Genomic DNA, 22,961 nt, shown 5'->3' with positions numbered 1-22,961 from the left:
TAAGGAACCCCTAAGGTAGGCCCTAGGTAGCCCCAAGGGCAGGGTGCAGTGTATGGATAAGGTAGGACATATAGTAATGTGGTTTATATGTCCTGACAGTGAAATACTGCCAATTTCATTTTTCACTGTCGCAAGGCCTGTCTCTCTCATAGGATAATATGGGGGCTACCTTTAAATATGATTAAAGTGTAGATTCCCCTAGAGAGTAGATGGACATGTGGAGTTTGGGGTCCCTGAACTCACAATTAAAAAATACATCTTTTAGTAAAGTTGATTTTAAGATTGTGCGTTTGAAAATGCCACTTTTAGAAAGTGAGCATTTTCTTGCTTAAACCATTCTGTGACTCTGCCTTGTTTGTGGATTCCCTGTCTGGGTCAGTTTGACAGTTGGGTTTTTTTCACCTCGCACTAGACAGTGACACAAAGGGGGCTGGGGTGTAACCTGCATTTCCTGATTAGCCATCTCTGCTAGGAGGGAGGGGTGGAGTGGTCACTCTCATCTGAAAGGACTGTGCCTGCCTCTGACAATGCCGGCTCCAACCCCCTGCTGTGTGTCTGATGCCTTGCCTGGGCAAGGCAGGATTTCACAAGTAGGTGTGAGTCCCCTTTGAAGAAAGGTGACTTCAAAGACTAAAATGGGTATAAGAAGGGCACCCAAATCTACAGACTTCAGAAACACTTCTGGAACCAAGAGGAACCTCTGCCTGGAGAAGAGCTGATAGCTGAGGAAGAAGTGCTGCCCTGCCTGTGACTGTGCTTTGTGGAGCTTTCCTGCAGTGCTGCTTCTGCCAGAGTAAGAGGGCAAAGACTGGACTTTGTGTGCCTTCCATCTTGTGAAGAAATCTCCAATGGCTTGATGTAGAACTTGCCTCCTGTTGTTTGAAGTCTCAGGGACAGCAAAGACTTCTCTCTGCCAGCACCTGAAGTCTCTGGAGAGACTCCTGCTCTGACAAGTGGTGCCCTATCCAGTTCCTGGGCCCTTGAAAGGAAAGCTGGTGGAAATCCAAGGAAATCGACTTCGGACGACTCCGGACCAACGCCGCTGCTGAATCCGGTAACGCCGCCTGCACCTGACGGCGTGTCCTTCGCTGGAACTCAACGCTCTTCGTAGGCCCAATGCCGCTGCAGCCCCGCTGAAGTCCGCGGCTCCGTGGAAAGTCGCCGCACCCCGTTGTGACCGACGCCGCTCGAAGCACGTGGATTCAATGTTTCGCACAGACGCCGCAATCCCCGACTTCGCGCATTGGCTTGTTTTCACTCTTCACCAAAGGTACTGTACTTGGGGGTCTACATGACTCCGTGTCCGGCGCCGCTGGTGTCGGCTTGTTGGGAACGACTCCGTCACGACGCCGTGTTAACATCTCATCGAAGCATTTTTGTTTCTAAGCGCTATTTTTGAGTTTAATCTTTAAAAATTCATAACTTGACTTGTGTATGTCGGATTTTTGTCGTTTTGGTCTTGTTTTGTTTAGATAAATATTTCCTATTTTTCTAAACCGGTGTTGTGTCATTTTGTAGTGTTTTCATTAAGTTACTGTGTGTGTTGGTACAAATACTTTACACCTAGCACTCTGAGGTTAAGCCTACTGCTCTGCCAAGCTACCAAGGGGGTAAGCAGGGGTTAGCTGAGGGTGATTCTCTTTTACCCTGACTAGAGTGAGGGTCCTTGCTTGAACAGGGGGTAACCTGACTGTCAACTAAAGACCCCATTTCTAACATTGGTGATCAGCGGTTGGGATTTGGACTTGTATTTGTACTTGACATACAGTAATTAAGTGTACACTACTATTTTGAGTGCAGACCACTACGTGACCATACTACTTGTCTTGTGATTCTGCTTTTTGTTCTCTGATGTCCTCCTGGAAGTATTGCTAATATTTTTGGACTTTGGTTTTTAGTTGTGAAGCCTTTGCAGAATGGAAGTCAATTTCTGGCACCTATTTATGTATAAAAAGTGGCAGCTTAAAGCATTCTGCATGGAAAGGGGACTGGCTGTGAACAAGAAATCCAGAAGGGAGGATCTTGAGTCAGCCCTGTTTCAGTATGAATTGAAACGTTGTCAGGCAACACCACCAAATGAGTCTGAGGAGGAGAACTACTCTGAGGAGGAGGGCAGTGGCCCTGAGGAGGGAACAGAAAGAGATGATTGGCTCCTAGCTCGAATCCGGAGTCTGGAAGAGCTAGATGCAGAGCTTGAGAAGGCTGAGGAGAAGAGAGCCTTAGTCCTGGAAAAAGAAAGGATTGCAGCTCAAGAGCTGAGCTATGAAGAGCTGAAGCTTGAGGCCATGAGGGCTGAGTCCAGTTCAGATGGTGGCAGCAAAAAGCTTGTATCCAGTACTGCTGAAGAAGTGCACATGCCCAGAGATGTGGTGCCCTACTTAAAGGAGGGAGTTAACACACGCCAGGAGGTTCAGGGGTATGAGGTAGCTCCAGTGATGCACAGGGTCCCTGAGGTGGACTGGGTAACTGGCATGGGGAGTCATATTCCTACTGGTGGGAGGGACACTCTACTGACTCTAGGTGAGAGTGACAGGGAGAGGGTTTCCCCCAAGGTAGAAGTCCTGGTTATGGAGTGTGAAGACGCCCCAGAAGAGTGTGGGTTGAGTGTCAGGGACAGTCAGGTACTGTCTCACCAGTCTCAGGAGGGTGATGTGGGGTGCTTTTTCAAAGCAGAGTCACTGGATGGTTGGGTGAAGGGTACTTTGGTTAATTCATGTGAGGGGCTGAGTGATGTAATTGCTGGAGAGCATATGTCTAGTCCTTATTTTCCAGAGCTACGCCAACACCAGGTGGAGTGTGAGTTCTCTGACCCCGGGGAGCTTACAATGGAGGCAGACTTCTGGGTGAGTACCAGAGAGTCTGAAGAGGCATTTGGGGATGCTCCTGAGAGGAGTGGTCTAGGTAGTTCCCAACCAGATGAGGTAGGGAAGGATTGTAGTGCCCCAGGTAGGTCCCAGTGTAGTGGGATGGGTGAGGGACCCCATGTCCAGTCTCTGAGGAGAGGGAATGGGGATGGGCTGAGGTCCAAGGTGCCCGAGATCCGGTCCCAGGTCCTGGAGGGTTCCATGAGGGAACACCAGGAGGAGAGCCTAGCCTGTACCATAGGGCCATCTGTTGAGGGAGATCCCACAGTGTCAGGAGAACTTGGGGGGGTGGCTGTAGCCAGCGTCCCACCAGTTCAGGTGTCTGGCAGTACCACTCCTACTGAGGGGGTGCAGACGTCCAGACAGAGGGTTGAGAGGGGGTTGCGGACCCCAGTGGAGAACCTGGAGGGTCAGGGGTCAGCTCTGAGAGCACAGCCCCCCCAAAATGACCTTGGTGAGACCATTTCTGGGTTGGGGGGAATCCAGACTCTGTCAGATGGGCAGAGGTCAGGAGACCTGCGCCAGCCAGACACTTGTGTGGCCCTTGGGGATGGTGTCCCTTAAGGTGGGTAAGTGTGCCCCCCTAAAAGTCCTGGTGTGCCAGGCAATGGTTCAACTGCAGGGTGGTGACTCTGGGTTGAATGATCAGGTTCAGGGGGTAAACTCTGACCTGATGGGGGGTAGGTGTGCTCCCAAGGACGTCCTGGTGTGCCAGGCAATGGTTCAACTGCCGGGTGGTGACTCTGGGTTGTATGATCAGGTTCAGGAGGTAAACTCTGACCTGGTGGGGGGTAGGTATGCCCCCCAGGAAGTCATGGGTTGTCAGGCAGTGGTCCAGTCTGTGGGTACAGACCCTGGACTGGAGGATCAGGTGCAGGGGATAAACCCTGACCTGAAAGGGGGGGCGGTTTGCCCAATCACCCCCCCCCCCCCCCCTTGTGTGATTTCAAGGGGTACTCTCCCTGAGGGGTGGGTGCAGAACCCTGAGAGTAGGGGAAGGGGAGAGAAAGACTCACCCCTGACCCCAGAGCAATCTAAGGGTACAGACCCTGGATTGGAAGGCCAGGTTCAGGGTGTCCCCCCTGACCTGGAGGAAGGGGCTACTGCTAACAGTGCCCCTACCATGTTGTCTTCTGGGGGGGGCACTCCTAGTTGGGTGGTTCAGGACCCCAGAAGGGAGGGCAGGGGGAGGGAAACATCACCCCTGTCTCTAGTCCAACCTGAAGGTACAGACCCCAGGTTGGAGGATCAGTTGCAGGTTAACATCCCTGCACTGGTGGAAGAATTGTGCAGAACTGCTTCTACAAGCACCCTGACAATTTTTTACTCTGGGGGTGCCGCTCCTGGAGGGAGGGTACAGAGCCCCAGAGGGGAGGACCAGAGTCAGGTTATCTTCTCTGACCTGGTGGAAGGTAGAGTGGTCAAAGGGTGTCAGGCACCTGGGGCTACCGCCCCCCACTCTCCACAGTCACAGTGGTTGGAGAGGCCTGAGGTCAGGCTCTCATCCCTGACAGTTGTCAGGGGTCACTGTGGCTTGCTGTCCTGGTGGACAGAGCTGCCCCTGGGGGGGGAACGAGAGTCACACGGGTGGAGTGGGCAACACCACTGTGTTGGCCCTGGTGGTACTGTCTGCCCATTGCAATACATCTGTGAGCAAAGTAAAGTTAGGCGCTGCACAGATGGTGTCTGCAGATGTGGAGAAGGGTTCCCCATGGGTTAGCTTAGTGGGCCCTGAGAGTATGGACAGAGGGATCCAACTGGAGTCAGGAAGGCGTAGAACTGGAACATGCCCCTGCTGTTGTGGGCCTGGGTCCTTGTTCTATCGCCCCAATCAGGGAAGTACATCAAAGTATTGATTGTTCTCCCCTGGCTTTAGGCTGGTAGGGAGTTGTTTTGGACTTTTGCTTATGCAGGGCCATCCTGAATCTTTTTGCCTCCTGCCTCCTATTTTTTCTGACCTGTCGCTGTTGGCTTTTGAACTCTGAGCACTTTCCCACTGCTAACCAGTGCTAAAGTGCATATGCTCTCCGTGTAAATTGTATGTAATTGGTTTATCCATGATTGGCCTATTCGATTTACTAGTAAGTCCCTAATAAGGTGCTCTAGAGGTGCCAGGGCCTGTAAATCAAATGCTACTAGTGGGCCTGCAGCACTGGTTGTGCCACCCACATAAGTAGCTCTCTAATCATGTCTCAGACTTGCCGCTTGAGTGTCTGTAAGTGTATTTTTACACTATAAATTCGACTTGGCAAATGTACCCACTTGCCAGGCCTAAATCTTCCCTTTTCTTACATGTAAGGCACCCCTAAGGTAGGCCCTAGGTAGCCCCAAGGGCCGGGTGCAGTGTATGGATAAGGTAGGACATATAGTAATGTGGTTTATATGTCCTGACAGTGAAATACTGCCAATTTCGTTTTTCACTGTCGCAAGGCCTGTCTCTCTCATAGGATAATATGGGGGCTACCTTTAAATATGATTAAAGTGTAGATTCCCCTAGAGAGTAGATGGACATGTGGAGTTTGGGGTCCCTGAACTCACAATTAAAAAATACATCTTTTAGTAAAGTTGATTTTAAGATTGTGCGTTTGAAAATGCCACTTTTAGAAAGTGAGCATTTTCTTGCTTAAACCATTCTGTGACTCTGCCTTGTTTGTGGATTCCCTGTCTGGGTCAGTTTGACAGTTGGGTTTTTTTCACCTCACACTAGACAGTGACACAAAGGGGGCTGGGGTGTAACCTGCATTTCCTGATTAGCCATCTCTGCTAGGAGGGAGGGGTGGAGTGGTCACTCTCATCTGAAAGGACTGTGCCTGCCTCTGACAATGCCGGCTCCAACCCCCTGCTGTGTGTCTGATGCCTTGCCTGGGCAAGGCAGGATTTCACAAGTAGGTGTGAGTCCCCTTTGAAGAAAGGTGACTTCAAAGACTAAAATGGGTATAAGAAGGGCACCCAAATCTACAGACTTCAGAAACACTTCTGGAACCAAGAGGAACCTCTGCCTGGAGAAGAGCTGATAGCTGAGGAAGAAGTGCTGCCCTGCCTGTGACTGTGCTTTGTGGAGCTTTCCTGCAGTGCTGCTTCTGCCAGAGTAAGAGGGCAAAGACTCGACTTTGTGTGCCTTCCATCTTGTGAAGAAATCTCCAAGGGCTTGATGTAGAACTTGCCTCCTGTTGTTTGAAGTCTCAGGGACAGCAAAGACTTCTCTCTGCCAGCACCTGAAGTCTCTGGAGAGACTCCTGCTCTGACAAGTGGTGCCCTATCCAGTTCCTGGGCCCTTGAAAGGAAAGCTGGTGGAAATCCAAGGAAATCGACTTCGGACGACTCCGGACCAACGCCGCTGCTGAATCCGGTAACGCCGCCTGCACCTGACGGCGTGTCCTTCGCTGGAACTCAACGCTCTTCGTAGGCCCAATGCCGCTGCAGCCCCGCTGAAGTCCGCGGCTCCGTGGAAAGTCGCCGCACCCCGTTGTGACCGACGCCGCTCGAAGCACGTGGATTCAATGTTTCGCACAGACGCCGCAATCCCCGACTTCGCGCATTGGCTTGTTTTCACTCTTCACCAAAGGTACTGTACTTGGGGGTCTACATGACTCCGTGTCCGGCGCCGCTGGTGTCGGCTTGTTGGGAACGACTCCGTCACAACGCCGTGTTAACATCTCATCGAAGCATTTTTGTTTCTAAGCGCTATTTTTGAGTTTAATCTTTAAAAATTCATAACTTGACTTGTGTATGTCGGATTTTTGTCGTTTTGGTCTTGTTTTGTTTAGATAAATATTTCCTATTTTTCTAAACCGGTGTTGTGTAATTTTGTAGTGTTTTCATTAAGTTACTGTGTGTGTTGGTACAAATACTTTACACCTAGCACTCTGAGGTTAAGCCTACTGCTCTGCCAAGCTACCAAGGGGGGAAGCAGGGGTTAGCTGAGGGTGATTCTCTTTTACCCTGACTAGAGTGAGGGTCCATGCTTGAACAGGGGGTAACCTGACTGTCAACCAAAGACCCCATTTCTAGCACAGGCAAACACTCATGCTGTAACATAAAGTAGCTTATGAGGCAACCTATATTGTAAGATAAAAATGGTCCAACCCTGGCACAGAAAGTACTGTCAGGTAATGTTGAGCAGGCCGCGGCTGATATGTAGTATTGTGTAAAACTAAGCAAGCCATGGAGATAGGATGCAGTGTTGGGTAAAGGTACAACGTGAGTTGTCTTGTAAAAAATGGGTGGGCCTTGAGGAAGGCTGTGCTGTCAAGTAATAAAGTGTTCTAATAGTGTAGGTAAGTAAGAGGTGAATAATCCATATTGGCAAACTAATGCAAGCATGAGTCGTGCAAGGATGGGATCGAATATTGTCCAAGCCTAAATCAGTAAAACAAATAAGCAGTAAGGCTCAAAGTAATACTTTATCAAACGCAGCATCATAGAGACAGTCTCATTTCTGGACCGACTCCCCCAAGTAACACTTTACTGTCCCTTCCTGAACATCCTGTCTTGTTGAAAGGATCAATAGGGCATACTCAAGCGTTAAAAAATTCTTAACATTTATCCCATCATTAATCAACTTGAAACATTTACCTCAATATGGATATCGACTTCTGAAATCATCAAGAAGGGTGAAGCAGTAGATTGTGATGTACACTCATGATTTCCTTATTTCTAAAGGTCTTGTGGGCATTGCATGTTCAGCACAGGCCAGCAGGCCTTTACTTGGTCTGCCAGGTCATATTAAGTGTCACAAAATAGAAATGAGACAACATGGATTCTACAATATTATAGAAGGCTTGTCAGAGCTGGGGTGGCTTTACATCTTGATGAAGGTTTGCAGATCCTTAGAAATCCTGTACTCTGTTGTGAATTGGGGCATGCCCTGGGGCAGACTGCACATTTGAGTTTAATCCTGTTTTGAAAGGCAGGCGCGAACAGTACCGTAGACTGTCGTGCAGGTTGGCCTAGGCAATATGGAATGTACTTTTAGTGGAAGGTGGGAAGAGCTAAAGGCACTCTACCCCGAGTAAAATTAAGAGCAACCTCGATTTATTTGTAGTTTGCTCATAACTAGCTGGAATTTGGGTTCTTTGTGGTTTCATGACTCGTGCTCTGCTCCTTTGTTCCTCTTTAGTTCATCAAGCAGTTCCTGTTGTTATCCAATGGGCGTGGTCCACTCATCAGCCAGTACCTGAAGGATTCTGAAAGCAGTAGTCCAGGCACCATGCCACTTCTTCAAATCAACCGGAGGCTAGCCATGGAGCACCGGAGTAACCCCCTGCGGGATCCCACCTTCAGGAATTCAGTCTTTAACAAGGTAGGAAGCATTCAAGACTACTTTCTGAAAGTCTGGAAAGTAGCCTCTATTCTACCTCTGTTACAAAACCTAATCATAGTCCTTTGGACCCAAATAACTACAGTCTTATTTCTCGAATTCCCTTTCCTGCCAAGATTGTGGAGACAGCAGTCAATAAAGAACTTAACCTCTTTCTTGAAACCAATAAACTTCTGGACCATACACAATTTAGTCTTTGAGGACACCACAGTATGGAATCTGCTCTGTTACTGGTTTCAGAGGAACTGAGAGCTATTCTGGACAGAGGCAGTAGTGCGGCATTGATTTTGGTGGACCTCTCGGCCACATTTGAGATGGTCAATCATAGGGTACTGATTGACAATCTCAACCTTTTTGGCATCAGAGCTCTTGCTCTGCTCAAATCTTTCCTATTCAAGAGAGTGCAATTTGTTGTCATGGAGGGTTACACCTCAGGTTCCTTTTCCCTTCCTTGTGGGGTGCCTCAGGGCTCGTCCTTGAGCCCAACCCTTTTCAGTTTGTACGGTACACCCTTAGCTAATCTCATCAAAAAAATTGGGTTCTCTGTTTTTAAACTATGCAGATGACACCCAGATCGTGGTTTCTGTATCCGTAAACCAGTATGTCGCAGCTGCTAACTTCCACAGCTGTATGCCACTGGATGTCCAAGAATTGCCTAAAATTGAATTTCTGTAAAACTGAAGTTCTCCTTTTAGATAATCGTACCTCATTCTGGTCTCCAGACTGTTAGCCATCAGAATTGGGAGATCTAGAGGGCCTTGGCCCTGAAGTAAACAACCTAGGGATTGTGTTTGACAAAAAAGCTGTCATTTGACAAACAATAAACGCAGTGACCTCTTCATCTTTCTTAAGTCTAGGGGCCAGATTTATAATGCCCAAGCACTTCCGTGCGCCACACTAGCGTCATTGTTTTTATGCTAATGTGGCTCAAGGAGGCAATTTTCACTGCGCCATATTTTCAAAGTGGTGCAATGCATGTATTGCACCACATTTCGACCCCTTGCACCACATTATGCCTGCGTCAGGCATAATGTAGGCAAGGGGGTATTCCAGCATTAGGAGGTCGCAAAAATGGCACTGTGTGATCTTGTAACTTTCATTGTGCCATTTTAGGTGTCTTTTTTATTTTTTAGCGCCTGCTCAAGGCAGGCGTTAAAGTGATGCACCTATCTGATCCATGGGCCTCCTTGCACTTTACTGCACTAGCATCAACATTTTTTATGCTAGTGCAGCAAAGTGCCACAATAGCATCAAAAAGTTTGACTCAATTGGCCTAACGTGCGCCACGGTGCATATTGTAAATACGGTGTACCCATGATGTTGTTAGGTGGGGCAGGGGCGACACAAGAAAACTAGCACATCAGTACTGCTGCGCCAGTTTCTTGTAAATATGCCCCGAAAGATCTTAAAAATTGTCCATCCTTTCATTCCTTTTGACTTAAGGAAACTAGTAAGGACCGCTCTCATCCTTTCTAAGTTGCACTATTGTAATGCCCTCTACATTAATATGAAAAAGAGGCTCTTGAACAAATTACAGGTCTTACAGAATGCTGTGGCATGCTTGCTGATGGGGATCCATAAGCATAAACCTGCCTTCCAGGCTCTTGTCCAGCGCCACTGGCTCCTGCTGCACAAATGTATCGATTTCAAGGCCTTGTGTATCGCTTTCAAAGCCTTACACTGTATAGGTCCATATTATCTAAAGAAAAGGCTTATCAGGGATGTCCCATCCAGATCCTTGCGATCGTCCTCTTGACTCAATCTAGCCATCCCAAAATTCAAAAGAGCTCATTTGGGTGAAAGAAGTTTTATCTATGGCACTGTTATAGTCCTTATTAATCATGTATATGGGAGAGACAGTTGTGTGGGTTAATTCACCTCATGATGAGAGAGGCACTCAAGCGGTTTTGAAGGTGGGTCCAGTAGATAAGGCTGCATTATTATCACCTTTGTTTGGACCGGTCTTACGGGATTTCTTTGGCTACACATAAAGACGGGGGAAGACCAAAAAAGTATCATGGGGATGAGCCGAACCTCTGTATGGGCCAGTCGTCACTGATCTCTTACAAAATGGGTCTGGTCCATCTATTTAGCTGGTCAGTCTTCATATGTTACACACTCAAGTGCATTGACCCATCTTGATATGAACACCAACTATACAGGCCGTGCTAGGAGTAAATAGAGAACATCACAGTACATCAACCTTGGGCAAGCTTTCCCCTTTGCCTACCTCCCCCAAATGCACCATCTATCATGTGACAACTCATTATGTCTCTTTTTGCCATCCTTAAATGTTCATGATCTATCTTTAACCATCTTTGTGCACAGGTGCACTCAAGGACCACTGCATGTGATAAACCCCTATGTTTTTGACAACCTTTGTTGAGACTGAGGATGTCCTTCCCATGTATTGGTTCTCCTGCTCTCTACATACATATGCATATTCTTTATGCAGCACGATCACAATTTTCAGGTGAATCAATTTAGTTAATTTTTAATTGCAAGGAAAACAAGATAGTATTTTAAATTGTAGATTATAAGACCCATGTCACTCTGAGAAGTCCGATAAAGAGTTCTGACACTTAGAAAATCAATATGGAACGAAGAAGGACAACAAGAAAAATTGGTGCTTTGCTATGGAATGCAGCTTGAAAACACAAGACTCACAGTATGAGCACGGGGATACAGCTTTAATATTGAAAAATCACTTATCCTATGACCTCTTTTATCCTATAAACCCTAGAGCCTGTGCTTGTGTGCTTAAAAGCCCTCTTTGTATCACATATGTTAGTCATATTCTTACACGGAATGCTGGAAAGATATGACATGTATGCCAGTGAACCATCCTTCTGGATTGCTGTGACATGGATGATTTCATGTTGGGTGCACAGCTTTGAGCAAGGGAGCCAGAGACACCATTCTCGGTACGGCCACCAGCCTTCCATGGTCCCTTTAGTAGGGAAGAGGGTAGAGACTTGAGCTGTACTGCATGCTCCAGTCACAGCTTGCACTTCAACCCCACCTCACTCACACCTTTCTTCATAGTGGTCTCACTGAAATCTCACTGAATTCTCACCGTCATATAATATAAAACTTTTTAGCACTCTAAATACATGGACCTTGTGGTAGCAGAACTTGAAAGCCTTTTCTTTCTCTGGCTGTACTGACAGCCTCATAGCACCTCGTGCCTTTGCCTATTACCTAGCCTAATCTAAAATGAGCTCCTCTTGCCACCCAAAGGACTCTGGGCCTGATTTAAATCTTGGAGGTGTTACACCCAAATTGGGTCGGCAGCTGACCTGAGAAGACCGTCAAGTTGACGGTGTTCCACCCTCCGTATTTTGATGTTACAGCTCTGCAAGTGGAGGACTGGCGACGGATTGTGATGGAGATGGGGGCGGGACCCAATGGACTTCGTACAATTCAGGGGCTATAGAATAGAGGTAAGTGGAACACACACACTCTTCCTTAGCCGTAGGTGTCTGCCTGCACTACACAACACACCGCATACACACCATCATCATTACAATTCCAACATAACACATCTATACACGCTGAAAACCCACATTGACATGAATCCATGACACAACATACACATAGACCCACACACAACACAACCGCAACAACCAACACAACTACAAACTCAGCTAAACAAATACACACACACACATGCACAGCTACACAAATCATGATAGGGTCTGCCACACAAAATCACTCACCTGACTGTGTCACATGGCAACATAACATACACAAAATCGGTCTCACATGCAAGTGACACACATACAAACACAACCACATCACCCATTCTAGCTCCTTCCACCTCAGCCAATCCACATACACACACACACACACACATATATGTTCGATGGCATGTGTAGCTGCAGATACACATGCTGTGCACATCCCGCCATCTAGTGTTGGGCTCGGAGTGTTACAAGTTGTTTTTCTTCGAAGAAGTCTTTTCAAGTCACGAGATCGAGGGACTCCTCCCCTTTCGGCTCCATTGCGCATGGGCGTCGACTCCATCTTAGATTGTTTTCTTTCCGCCATCGGGTTCGGACGTGTTCCTCTTCACTCCGTGTTTCGGTTTGGAAAGTTAGTTAAATCTTGGAAAATTCGACGGTATTGTTTGCGTTCGGTATCGGATTAGTTAACGCAGATCGACACCGAATTTTGAAGAGCTCCGGTGGCCCTTTGGGGTTTCGATTCCCCGGTGGGGCCTGGTCGGCCCGACCACGTGCGTCTTCAAGGCTAATGGAACGGACCCCATTCCGCTTCTGCCCTGAATGCCACAACAAGTATCCTTACACAGATCAGCATCTGGTCTGTAATTTGTGTTTGTCTCCCGAGCACAAAGAGGTACCTGCGAGGCCTGTCGAGCGTTTCGGTCGAGGAAAACGCTAAGAGACCGGAGAGCAAGAAGACTTCAAATGGCGTCGGCGCCGACAGGACACCAAGACTTGGAGGAAGAAGAAACCTTCATCGCGGATTCGGACTCGGATGAGGCCGAAACCGAACAGACGCCGAAAACCGTGAGTAAAACACCGCTGGCCAAAACTCACGGGAAATACATTAAAGCCCAGGGGACGGCACCGCCAGCAGGCCATGGCTTAACCCGAAAATTAGGTGACCGGCCATCGGCACCGAAAAAGGGCACACAGGTGTCGAAGTCATCCGACTCCGGTTGAGATACCGGCACAGAACAGGCTCGACACCGAGACACCGGGTCAGAGCAATCTCAACATCTAAAAACCGGCACCGAAAAAGATCAGCACCAAGATATCGGAACACCAAAAGCCAAAAAAGTGTCTTCGGAGCCGAAAAAGACAGCTGAAAAAGTTTTGATACCGAAACATCCGGCTTCGGAGCCGAAACCAAGTTCCTACACTGAGGAGCAGGGACTGTCCTCACAAATGCAAGGACACAAATTTGGGCAGGAGCTAGAAGGTGGGGAGCCAGATTACACAGAGAGAAGGCTCCACATTCAAAAAGAGACAGGGAAAATAACTCTCCCTCCAATCTGAATGAAAAGGAAACTTGCTTTCCAAGAGAAATACAAACAGCCACAAGCAAAGGTGGCAAGACAAGTAACTCCGCCACCATCACCACATCACTCACCACAACCATCACCAATGGCCACTCCACCAATGATGCAGTCCCCAACGCACACAGGGATGAGCCAAGATGATCCTGGTGCATGGGATCTTTATGATGCGCCTGTATCAGATAACAGTCCCGACTGCTACCCAGCGAGACCATCACCACCTGAGGACAGTACTGCTTACACACAGGTGGTGTCCAGAGCAGCCGCATTTCACAATGTCACCCTGCACGCAGAACCAATTGAATATGACTTTTTGTTTAATACTCTGTCGTCCACACATAGTCAGTACCAGAGTCTCCCTATGTTACCGGGAATGTTGAATCACTCCAAACAAGTATTTCAAGAGCCTGTGAAAGGCAGGGCCATCACTCCAAGAGTGAAAAAAAAGTACAAACCACCACCAACAGACCCTGTGTACATCACGCAGCAATTAACACCGGACTCAGTGGTAGTAGGTGCAGCTCGCAAAAGGGCGAACTCGCACACCTCGGGAGATGCACCACCACCCGACAAGGAAAGTCGCAAGTTCGACGCAGCGGGGAAAAGGGTTACAGCACAAGCAGCCAACCAATGGCGCATTGCCAATTCACAGGCCTTGCTATCAAGATACGATAGAGCTCATTGGGACGAAATGCAACACTTCATAGAGCATTTACCCAAAGAGTTCCAAAAGCGTGCGCAACAAGTGGTGGAAGAAGGCCAGAGTATCTCTAATAACCAGATATGGGCCCTCATTACAACTTTGACGGGCGGCGGAGGCCGCCCGCCAAAGTTGCGCCGCAGGAATACCGCACCGCGGTCTGAAGACCGCGGCCGGCATTCTGAGTTTCCCGCTGGGCGGGCGGGCGGCCGCCCTCCAGCCCAGCGGGAAACAACCTTCCCACGAGGACGCCGGCTCGGAATCGAGCCGGCGGAGTGGGAAGGTGCGACGAGTGCAGTGGCACCCGTCGCGTATTTCACTGTCTGCAATGCAGACAGTGAAATACAAAGTGGGGCCCTCTTACGGGGGCCCCTGCAGTGCCCATGCCATTGGCATGGGCACTGCAGGGGCCCCCAGGGGCCCCGCGACACCCCCTACCGCCATCCTGTTCCTGGCGGGCGAACCGCCAGGAACAGGATGGCGTAGGGGGTGTCAGAATCCCCTCGGCGGCGCAGCGAGCTGCGCCGCCTTGGAGGATTCAAAGGGGCAGCGGGAAACTGGCGGGAGACCGCCAGTTTCCCCTTTCTGACCGCGGCCAAACCGCCGCGGTCAGAATGCCCTGCGGGGCACAGCCGGCCTGTCGGCGGTGCCTCCGCGTCCAGCGGCCCTGGCGGTTACAAACCGCCAGGGTCGTAATGAGGGCCATAGTCAGCAAGGGATGCAGCAGACACAGCTGCAAGAACTGTAAATACAGCGGTCACCATACGGAGACACGCATGGCTACGCACCTCAGGATTCAAGCCAGAAATTCAACAGGCGGTGCTGAATATGCCTTTTAACGGACAGCAGTTGTTTGGGCCGGAAGTGGACACTGCTATCGAGAAACTTAAAAAGGACACAGATACGGCCAAGGCCATGGGCGCACTCTACTCCCCACAGAGCAGAGGCACATTTCGAAAAACACAGTTTAGAGGGGGGTTTCGAGGACAGAGCACAGAACCCTCAACCTCACAAACAAGGCCCACATACCAGAGCCAGTATCAGAGGGGAAGTTTTCGGGGATAATACAGAGGGGCACAGTTCCCTAAAACTAGAGGAAAGTTCCAAAGTCCCAAGACACGCAAAATAAACTGTGACTTCAGTGTCACAAATCCCCAACACATAACACCAGTGGGGGGGAGACTAACACATTTTTACCAAAATTGGGAGGAAATAACAACAGACACGTGGGTCCTAGCCATTATCCAACTTCCTACAATTCCCTCCAAATGTCCCACCGAAAACACACAACATGTCCAAACAACACATGGATCTATTACAACTCGAGGTCCAAGCGTTGTTGCAAAAAGATGCAATAGAACTAGTACCAATTCATCAGAAAGGAACAGGTGTTTACTCCCTGTACTTTCTCATACCCAAAAAAGACAAAACTCTAAGACCCATCTTAGATCTCAGAACCTTAAACATTTACATCAAATCAGATCACTTTCACATGGTGACACTGCAAGACGTGATCCCATTGCTCAAACAACAAGACTACATGACAACATTAGACCTCAAGGATGCGTATTTCCATATACCCATACATCCTTCCCACAGAAAATACTTAAGGTTTGTAATCCAAGGAGTACATTACCAGTTCAAAGTGTTACCATTTGGAATAACAACAGCGCCAAGAGTTTTTACAAAATGCCTTGCCGTAGTGGCAGCCCATATCAGAAGACAGCAAATACATGTGTTCCTGTATCTAGACGATTGGTTAATCAAAACCAATACGCAAGAACGGTGTTCACAACACACAAAGTACGTTATAGAAACCCTTCACAAGCTAGGGTTCTCACTCAACTACAACAAATCACACCTACAGCTGTGTCAACTACAACAGTACTTAGGAGCAACAATCAACACAAAAAAAGGGATTGCCACTCCAAGTCCACAAAGGGTACAGGCATTCCAAAACGTAATACAGGCCATGCACCCAAACCAAAGGTTCCAGGTAAAATTAGTAATGAAACTACTAGGCATGATGTCCTCATGCATAGCCATTGTCCCAAACGCAAGATTACACATGCGGCCCTTACAACAGGGCCTAGCATCACAATGGTCACAAGCACAGGGTCAAGTTCAAGATCTAGGTTTGATAGACCGCCAAACATACACCTTGCTTCAATGGTGGAATACTATACATTTCAACAAAGGGCGGCCTTTCCAAGACCCAGTGCCTCAATACGTGATCACAACGGATGCTTCCATGGTAGGGTGGGGAGCACACCTCAACCAACACAGCATCCAAGGACAATGGGACACTCAGCAGAGACAGCTTCATATAAATCACTTAGAACTACAAGCAGTATTTCTAGCGTTGAAAGCATTTCAGCCACTAACAACCCACAAACACATTCTTGTCAAAACAGACAACAAGACAACGATGTATTATCTGAACAAACAAGGAGGGACACACTCAACACAACTGTGTCTCTTAGCTCAAGTGATATGGCATTGGGCGATTCACAACCACATTTGCCTAATAGCGCAGTTCATACCAGGAATTCAAAATCAGTTAGCCAACAATCTCTCTCGGGATCACCAACAGATCCACGAATGGTAAATTCATCCCCAAATACTAAAAACTTACTTCCAAAGATGGGGAACACGGCAGATAGACCTATTTGCAACAAAAGACAACGCAAAATGCCAAAACTTCGCATCCAGGTACCCACAAGCTCACTCTCAAGGCAATGGGTTATGGATGAGTTGGTCAGGGATATTTGCATACGCTTTTCCCCCTCTCCCACTCCTTCCGTGTCTAGTAAACAAATTGAGTCAAAACAAACTCAGACTCATACTGATAGCACCAACTTGGGCACGACAACCTTGGTACACAACACTACTAGACCTGTCAGTAGTGCCTCATATCAAACTGCCAAACAGACCAGATCTGTTAACTCAACACAAACAACAGATCAGACACCCGAATACAGCATCGCTCAATCTAGCAATTTGGCTCCTGAAATCTTAGAATTCGGACACCTAGACCTTACTCAAGAATGCATGGAGGTCATAAAACAAGCTAGGAAACCAACCACAAGACATTGCTACGCAAATAAGTGGAAAAGATTTGTTTATTACTGCCATAATAATCAAATTCAACCATTACACGCATCTGCTAAAAACATCGTAAGCTACCTACTACATTTACAAAAGTCCAAATTAGTTTTTTCATCCATTAAAATACATCTGACTGCAATTTCGGCTTATCTGCAAATTACGCACTCAACTTCATTATTCAGAATCCCAGTCATAAAAGCATTTATGGAGGGTCTGAAAAGGATTATCCCACCAACAACACCACCAGTTCCTTCGTGGAACCTTAACATCGTATTAACACGACTCATGGGTCCACCATTTGAACCCATGCACTCATGTGAGATACAGTACTTAACATGGAAAGTAGCCTATCTAATAGCTATCACATCTCTCAGAAGAGTAAGTGAAATACAAGCATTTACCATACAAGAACCCTTTATACAAATACACAAACATAAAGTTGTTCTACGCACAAATCCAAAATTCTTACCTAAAGTCATTTCACCGTTCCACTTAAATCAAACAGTGGAACTCCCAGTGTTCTTTCCAGAACCAGATTCTGTAGCTGAGAGAGCATTACATACATTAGACATCAAAAGGGCACTAATGTACTACATTGATAGAACCAAACAAATTTGCAAAACAAAACAATTGTTTGTTGCTTGCCAAAAACCTCATACAGGGAATCCAATATCCAAACAAGGCATTGCCAGATGGATAGTTAAATGTATTCAAACCTGTTATATAAAAGCAAAAAGAGAACTGCCTATTACACCAAAGGCACACTTCACTAGAAAAAAAGGTGCCACCATAGCTTTTCTAGGAAACATACCAATGACTGAAATCTGTAAGGCAGCCACATGGTCTACGCCTCATACATTTACCAAGCATTACTGCGTGGATGTGTTAACAACACAACAAGGCACAGTAGGGCAAGCAGTATTAAGAACATTATTTCAAACAACTTCAACCCCTACAGGCTAAACCACCGCTTTTGGGGAGATAACTGCTTACTAGTCTATGCACAGCATGTGTATCTGGAGCTACACATGCCATTGAACGGAAAATGTCACTTACCCAGTGTACATCTTTTCGTGGCATGAGACGCTGCAGATTCACATGCGCCCTCCCCTGGAGCCTGTAGCCGTTCGAAGTTGACAAAAAAATTAAACTTATACATTTGTAAATCTGTAAATATATCACTTTTAGTCACATTATGTACATACATACTTACTCCATTGCATGGGCACTATTACTATATACACAACTCCTACCTCACCCTCCGCGGGGAAAACAATCTAAGATGGAGTCGACGCCCATGCGCAATGGAGGCGAAAGGGGAGGAGTCCCTTGATCTCGTGACTCGAAAAGACTTCTTCAAAGAAAATCAACTTGTAACACTCCGAGCCCAACACTAGATGGCGGGATGTGCACAGCATGTGAATCTGCAGTGTCTCATGCCACGAACAGATGTACACTGGGTATGTGACATTTTCCATATATATATGTTTATATATATATATATATATATATATATGTTCGATGGCATGTGTAGCTGCAGATACACATGCTGTGCACATCCCGCCATCTGGTGTTGGGCTCCGAGTGTTACAAGTTGTTTTTCTTCAAAGAAGTCTTTTCGAGTCACGAGACCGAGGGACTCCTCCCATTTCGACTCCATTGCGCATGGGCGTCGACTCCATCATAGATTGTTTTTTTTTCGCCATCGGGTTCGGACGTGTTCCTTTTCGCTCCGTGTTTCGGGTCGCAAAGTTAGTTAGAATCTCGGAAAAAACGTCGGTATTGTTTGCGTTCGGTATCGGGTTAGTTACAACAGGTCAACACCGAATTTTGAAGAGCTCCGGTGGCCCTTCGGGGTTTTTTCGATCCCCCGTCGGGGCCTGGTCGGCCCGGCCACGTGTGACTTCAAGGCTGATGGAACGGACCCCATTCTGCTTCTGTCCAAAATGCCATAACAAGTATCCGTATACGGATCAGCATCTGGTCTGTAACTTGTGCTTGTCTCCAGAGCACAAGGAAGATACTTGTGAAGCCTGTCGAGCGTTTCGGTCGAGGAAGACATTAAGAGACCGAAGAGCCAGAAGACTGCAGATGGCGTCGACGCCGACAGGACAAGAGCGTTTCGAGGAGGAAGAAGAAGCTTTGTCCATCCACTAGTCGGACTCGGAAGAGCTCGAGGCCGAAGAAATGCCGAAAACCGTGAGTAAGACGTCGAAACATAAGACTCACGAGAAGACAGCAAAAGCCCAGGGGACGCCACCGCCAACAGGCCATGGCTTAACCCAAAAAATAGGTGACCGATCCAAGGCACCGAAAAAGGGCACGCTTGTGTCGAAGTCATCCGACTCCGGTCGAGATACCGCCACACAGCAATCTCGGGCCCGAGACAGCGGCTCCGAGAAATTTTGGCACCGGGACAGCGGCACCGAAGAAGTTCGGCACCGAGACACCACCACGCGGAAAATAAAAAAGGTTTCTTCGGAACCTAAAAAGACGTCCGAAAAAGTTTCGGTTCCGAAACATCCAGCCTCGGAGCCGAAAACAGGTTCCTATACAGAGGAACAAGGATTGTCCTCCCAAATGTAAAAGCATAAATTCGGAGAGGAACTTGAAGCAGTAGAGCCAGACTATACTCAAAGAAGGCTCCACATTCAAGAAGACACAGGGAAGATAACCACTCTTCCCCCAATTAAAATAAAAAGAAGACTTGCCTTTCAAGAAAAGGCCAAGCAGCCACAGGCAAAGGTAGCAAGAAAAACAACTCCACCACCGTCTCCACCACCATCAATGCTCACATCACCGGTAACAACCCCTCCACTGATGCACTCCCCGACTCATACTACAATGAGTCAAGATGATCCCGATGCATGGGACCTTTACGATGCTCCAGTATCGGACAACAGCCCAGACTCGTACCCTGCGAGGCCGTCGCCACCTGAGGACAGTACATCTGACACACAGGTGGTCGCAAGGGCAGCTGCTTTCCATAACGTCACCTTGCATTCCGAACCAGTTGAGGATGATTTTTTGTTTAACACGCTATCCTCCACTCATAGCCAATACCAAAGCCTACCTATGCTCCCAGGAATGCTAAAACATTCAAAACAAATCTTTCAGGATCCTGTTAAAGGCCGAGCCATAACTCCAAGGGTGGAGAAAAAGTACAAGCCACTGCCAACAGATCCAGTTTATATTACAACGCAATTAACACCAGACTCAGTAGTTGTCGGGGCAGCTCGTAAGAGAGCGAACTCTCATACCTCGGGGGACGCACCACCTCCAGACAAGGAGAGTCGCAAATTTGATGCTGCGGGCAAAAGGGTTGCAGCACAAGCAGCAAACCAATGGCGCATTGCTAATTCACAAGCACTTTTGGCAAGATATGATAGAGCTCACTGGGATGGGATGCAACATTTCATAGAACACTTACCCAAAGAGTTCCAGAAGAGAGCACAACAAGTGGTGGAAGAAGGACAAAGTATCTCTAATAATCAGATACGGTCTTCAATGGATGCAGCAGATACGGCTGCAAGGACAGTAAATACTGCAATAACAATAAGAAGGCACGCATGGCTGCGTACGTCAGGGTTCAAGCCGGAAATTCAACAAGCCATGCTAAATATGCCATTTAATGAACAGCAGTTGTTTGGGCCGGAAGTCGACACTGCTATTGTTAAGCTCAAGAAAGACACTGATACAGCAAAAGCCATGGGCGCACTCTACTCCCCGCAGAGCAGAGGCACATTTCGCAAAACACCTTTTAGGGGAGGGTTTCGAGGGCAACCTACAGAAACCACAACATCACAAACAAGGCCCACTTACCAAAGCCAATATCAGCGGGGAGGTTTTCGGGGGCAATATAGAGGGGGACAATTCCAGAAAAATAGGGGAAAGTTCCAAAGCCCCAAAACTCCTCAAAATAAGCAGTGACTTACAAGTCACACCTCCCCATCACATAACACCTGTGGGGGGGAGACTAAGCCAATTTTACAAACATTGGGAGGAGATAACAACAGATACTTGGGTACTGGCAATTATCCAGCATGGTTATTGCATAGAATTTCTCAAATTCCCTCCAAAAGTCCCACCGAAAACACACAGAATGTCAAAACAACATATAGATCTTCTAGGATTAGAAGTTCAAGCATTGCTACAAAAAAAAGCAATAGAATTAGTACCAAAACAACAATTAAACACAGGAGTTTACTCACTGTACTTTCTTATACCCAAAAAAGACAAAAGTCTAAGACCTATACTAGATCTCAGAACATTAAATACATACATCAAATCAGACCACTTTCACATGGTTACATTACAAGACATAATCCCACTGCTCAAACAACAAGACTACATGACAACACTGGATCTAAAGGATGCATATTTCCATATACCAATACATCCTTCACACAGAAAGTACCTAAGGTTTGTATTCCAAGGGATACATTACCAATTCAAAGTGTTGCCATTCGGGATAACAACTGCGCCAAGAGTTTTTACAAAATGCCTGGCAGTAGTAGCTGCACATATCAGAAGGCAGCAAATACATGTGTTCCCGTACCTAGACGATTGGTTAATCAAAACCAACACGCAAATACAGTGTTCACAACACACAAAATATGTCATAGAAACCCTACACAAACTAGGTTTCTCGATCAACTACCCAAAGTCACACCTTCTGCCGTGTCAAACACAGCAATACCTAGGGGCGACAATCAACACAGCAAAAGGGATTGCCACTCCAAGTCCACAAAGAGTTCAAACATTTCACAATGTAATACAAGCCATGTAACCAAAACAAAAGATACAGGTCAAAATGGCAATGAAACTGCTAGGCATGATGTCTTCATGCATAGCCATTGTCCCAAATGCAAGGCTGCACATGCGGCCCTTACAACAGTGCCTAGCATCACAATGGTCACAAGCACAGGGTCAACTTCTAGATCTGGTGTTGATAGACCGCCAAACATACATCTCGCTTCAATGGTGGAACAGTATAAATTTAAACCAAGGGCGGCCTTTTCAAGACCCAGTGCCACAATACGTGATAACGACAGATGCTTCCATGACAGGGTGGGGGGCACACCTCAATCAACACAGCATCCAAGGATAATGGGACATACAGCAAAGACGGTTTCACATAAACCACTTAGAACTGTTAGCAGTATTTCTAGCGCTGAAACCATTTCAACCCATAATAACCCACAAATACATTCTTGTCAAAACAGACAACATGACAACAATGTATTACCTAAACAAACAGGGTGGGACACACTCAACACAGTTGTGCCTCCTCACACAACAAATATGGCATTGGGCGATTCACAACCACATTCGCCTAATAGCACAATTTATTCCAGGAATTCAGAACCAGTTAGCAGACAGTCTCTCTCGGGATCACCAACAGATCCACGAATGGGAGATTCACCCCCAAATACTAAAATCTTACTTCCAGATTTGGGGAACACCACAAATAGATCTATTTGCAACAAAAGAAAACGCAAAATGCCAAAACTTCGCATCCAGGTACCCACAAGATCAATCTCAGGGCAATGCGTTATGGATGAGCTGGTCAGGGATATTTGCTTACGCTTTTCCCCCTCTCCCACTCCTTCCATATCTAGTAAACAAATTGAGTCAAAACAAACTCAAACTCATACTAATAGCACCAACATGGGCAAGACAACCTTGGTACACAACACTACTAGACCTCTCAGTAGTGCCTCATGTCAAACTACCAAACAGACCAGATCTGTTAACACAACACAAACAACAGATCAGACATCCAAATCCAGCATCGCTGAATCTAGCAATTTGGCTCCGGAAATCCTAGAATTCGGACACTTAGACCTCACACAAGAATGTATGGAGGTCATAAGGCAAGCTAGAAAACCTACCACTAGACACTGCTATGCAAATAAGTGCAAA

General features: G+C 47.2%; 1 protein-coding gene across 3 annotated transcripts in view; it reads left to right on the top strand.

The window, feature by feature from the left end:
* LOC138293556 (E3 ubiquitin-protein ligase HECTD3-like) overlaps window positions 1–22,961 on the top strand; it is a 393,674-nt gene that overhangs the window by 214,349 nt on the left and 156,364 nt on the right. For all 3 annotated transcript variants that reach the window (XM_069232817.1, XM_069232818.1, XM_069232819.1), the window contains exon 10: window positions 7,984–8,166. In XM_069232817.1, coding sequence (XP_069088918.1) covers window positions 7,984–8,166 — 183 coding nt within the window. The remainder of the gene's footprint in view (window positions 1–7,983; window positions 8,167–22,961) is intronic.

This window comes from Pleurodeles waltl, chromosome 4_2, assembly GCF_031143425.1.
Source record: "Pleurodeles waltl isolate 20211129_DDA chromosome 4_2, aPleWal1.hap1.20221129, whole genome shotgun sequence".
Lineage (NCBI taxonomy): Eukaryota > Metazoa > Chordata > Amphibia > Caudata > Salamandridae > Pleurodeles > Pleurodeles waltl.
The sequence above is the reverse complement of the archived record's forward strand: the minus strand, read 5'-3'. Positions and strand labels throughout refer to the sequence as shown.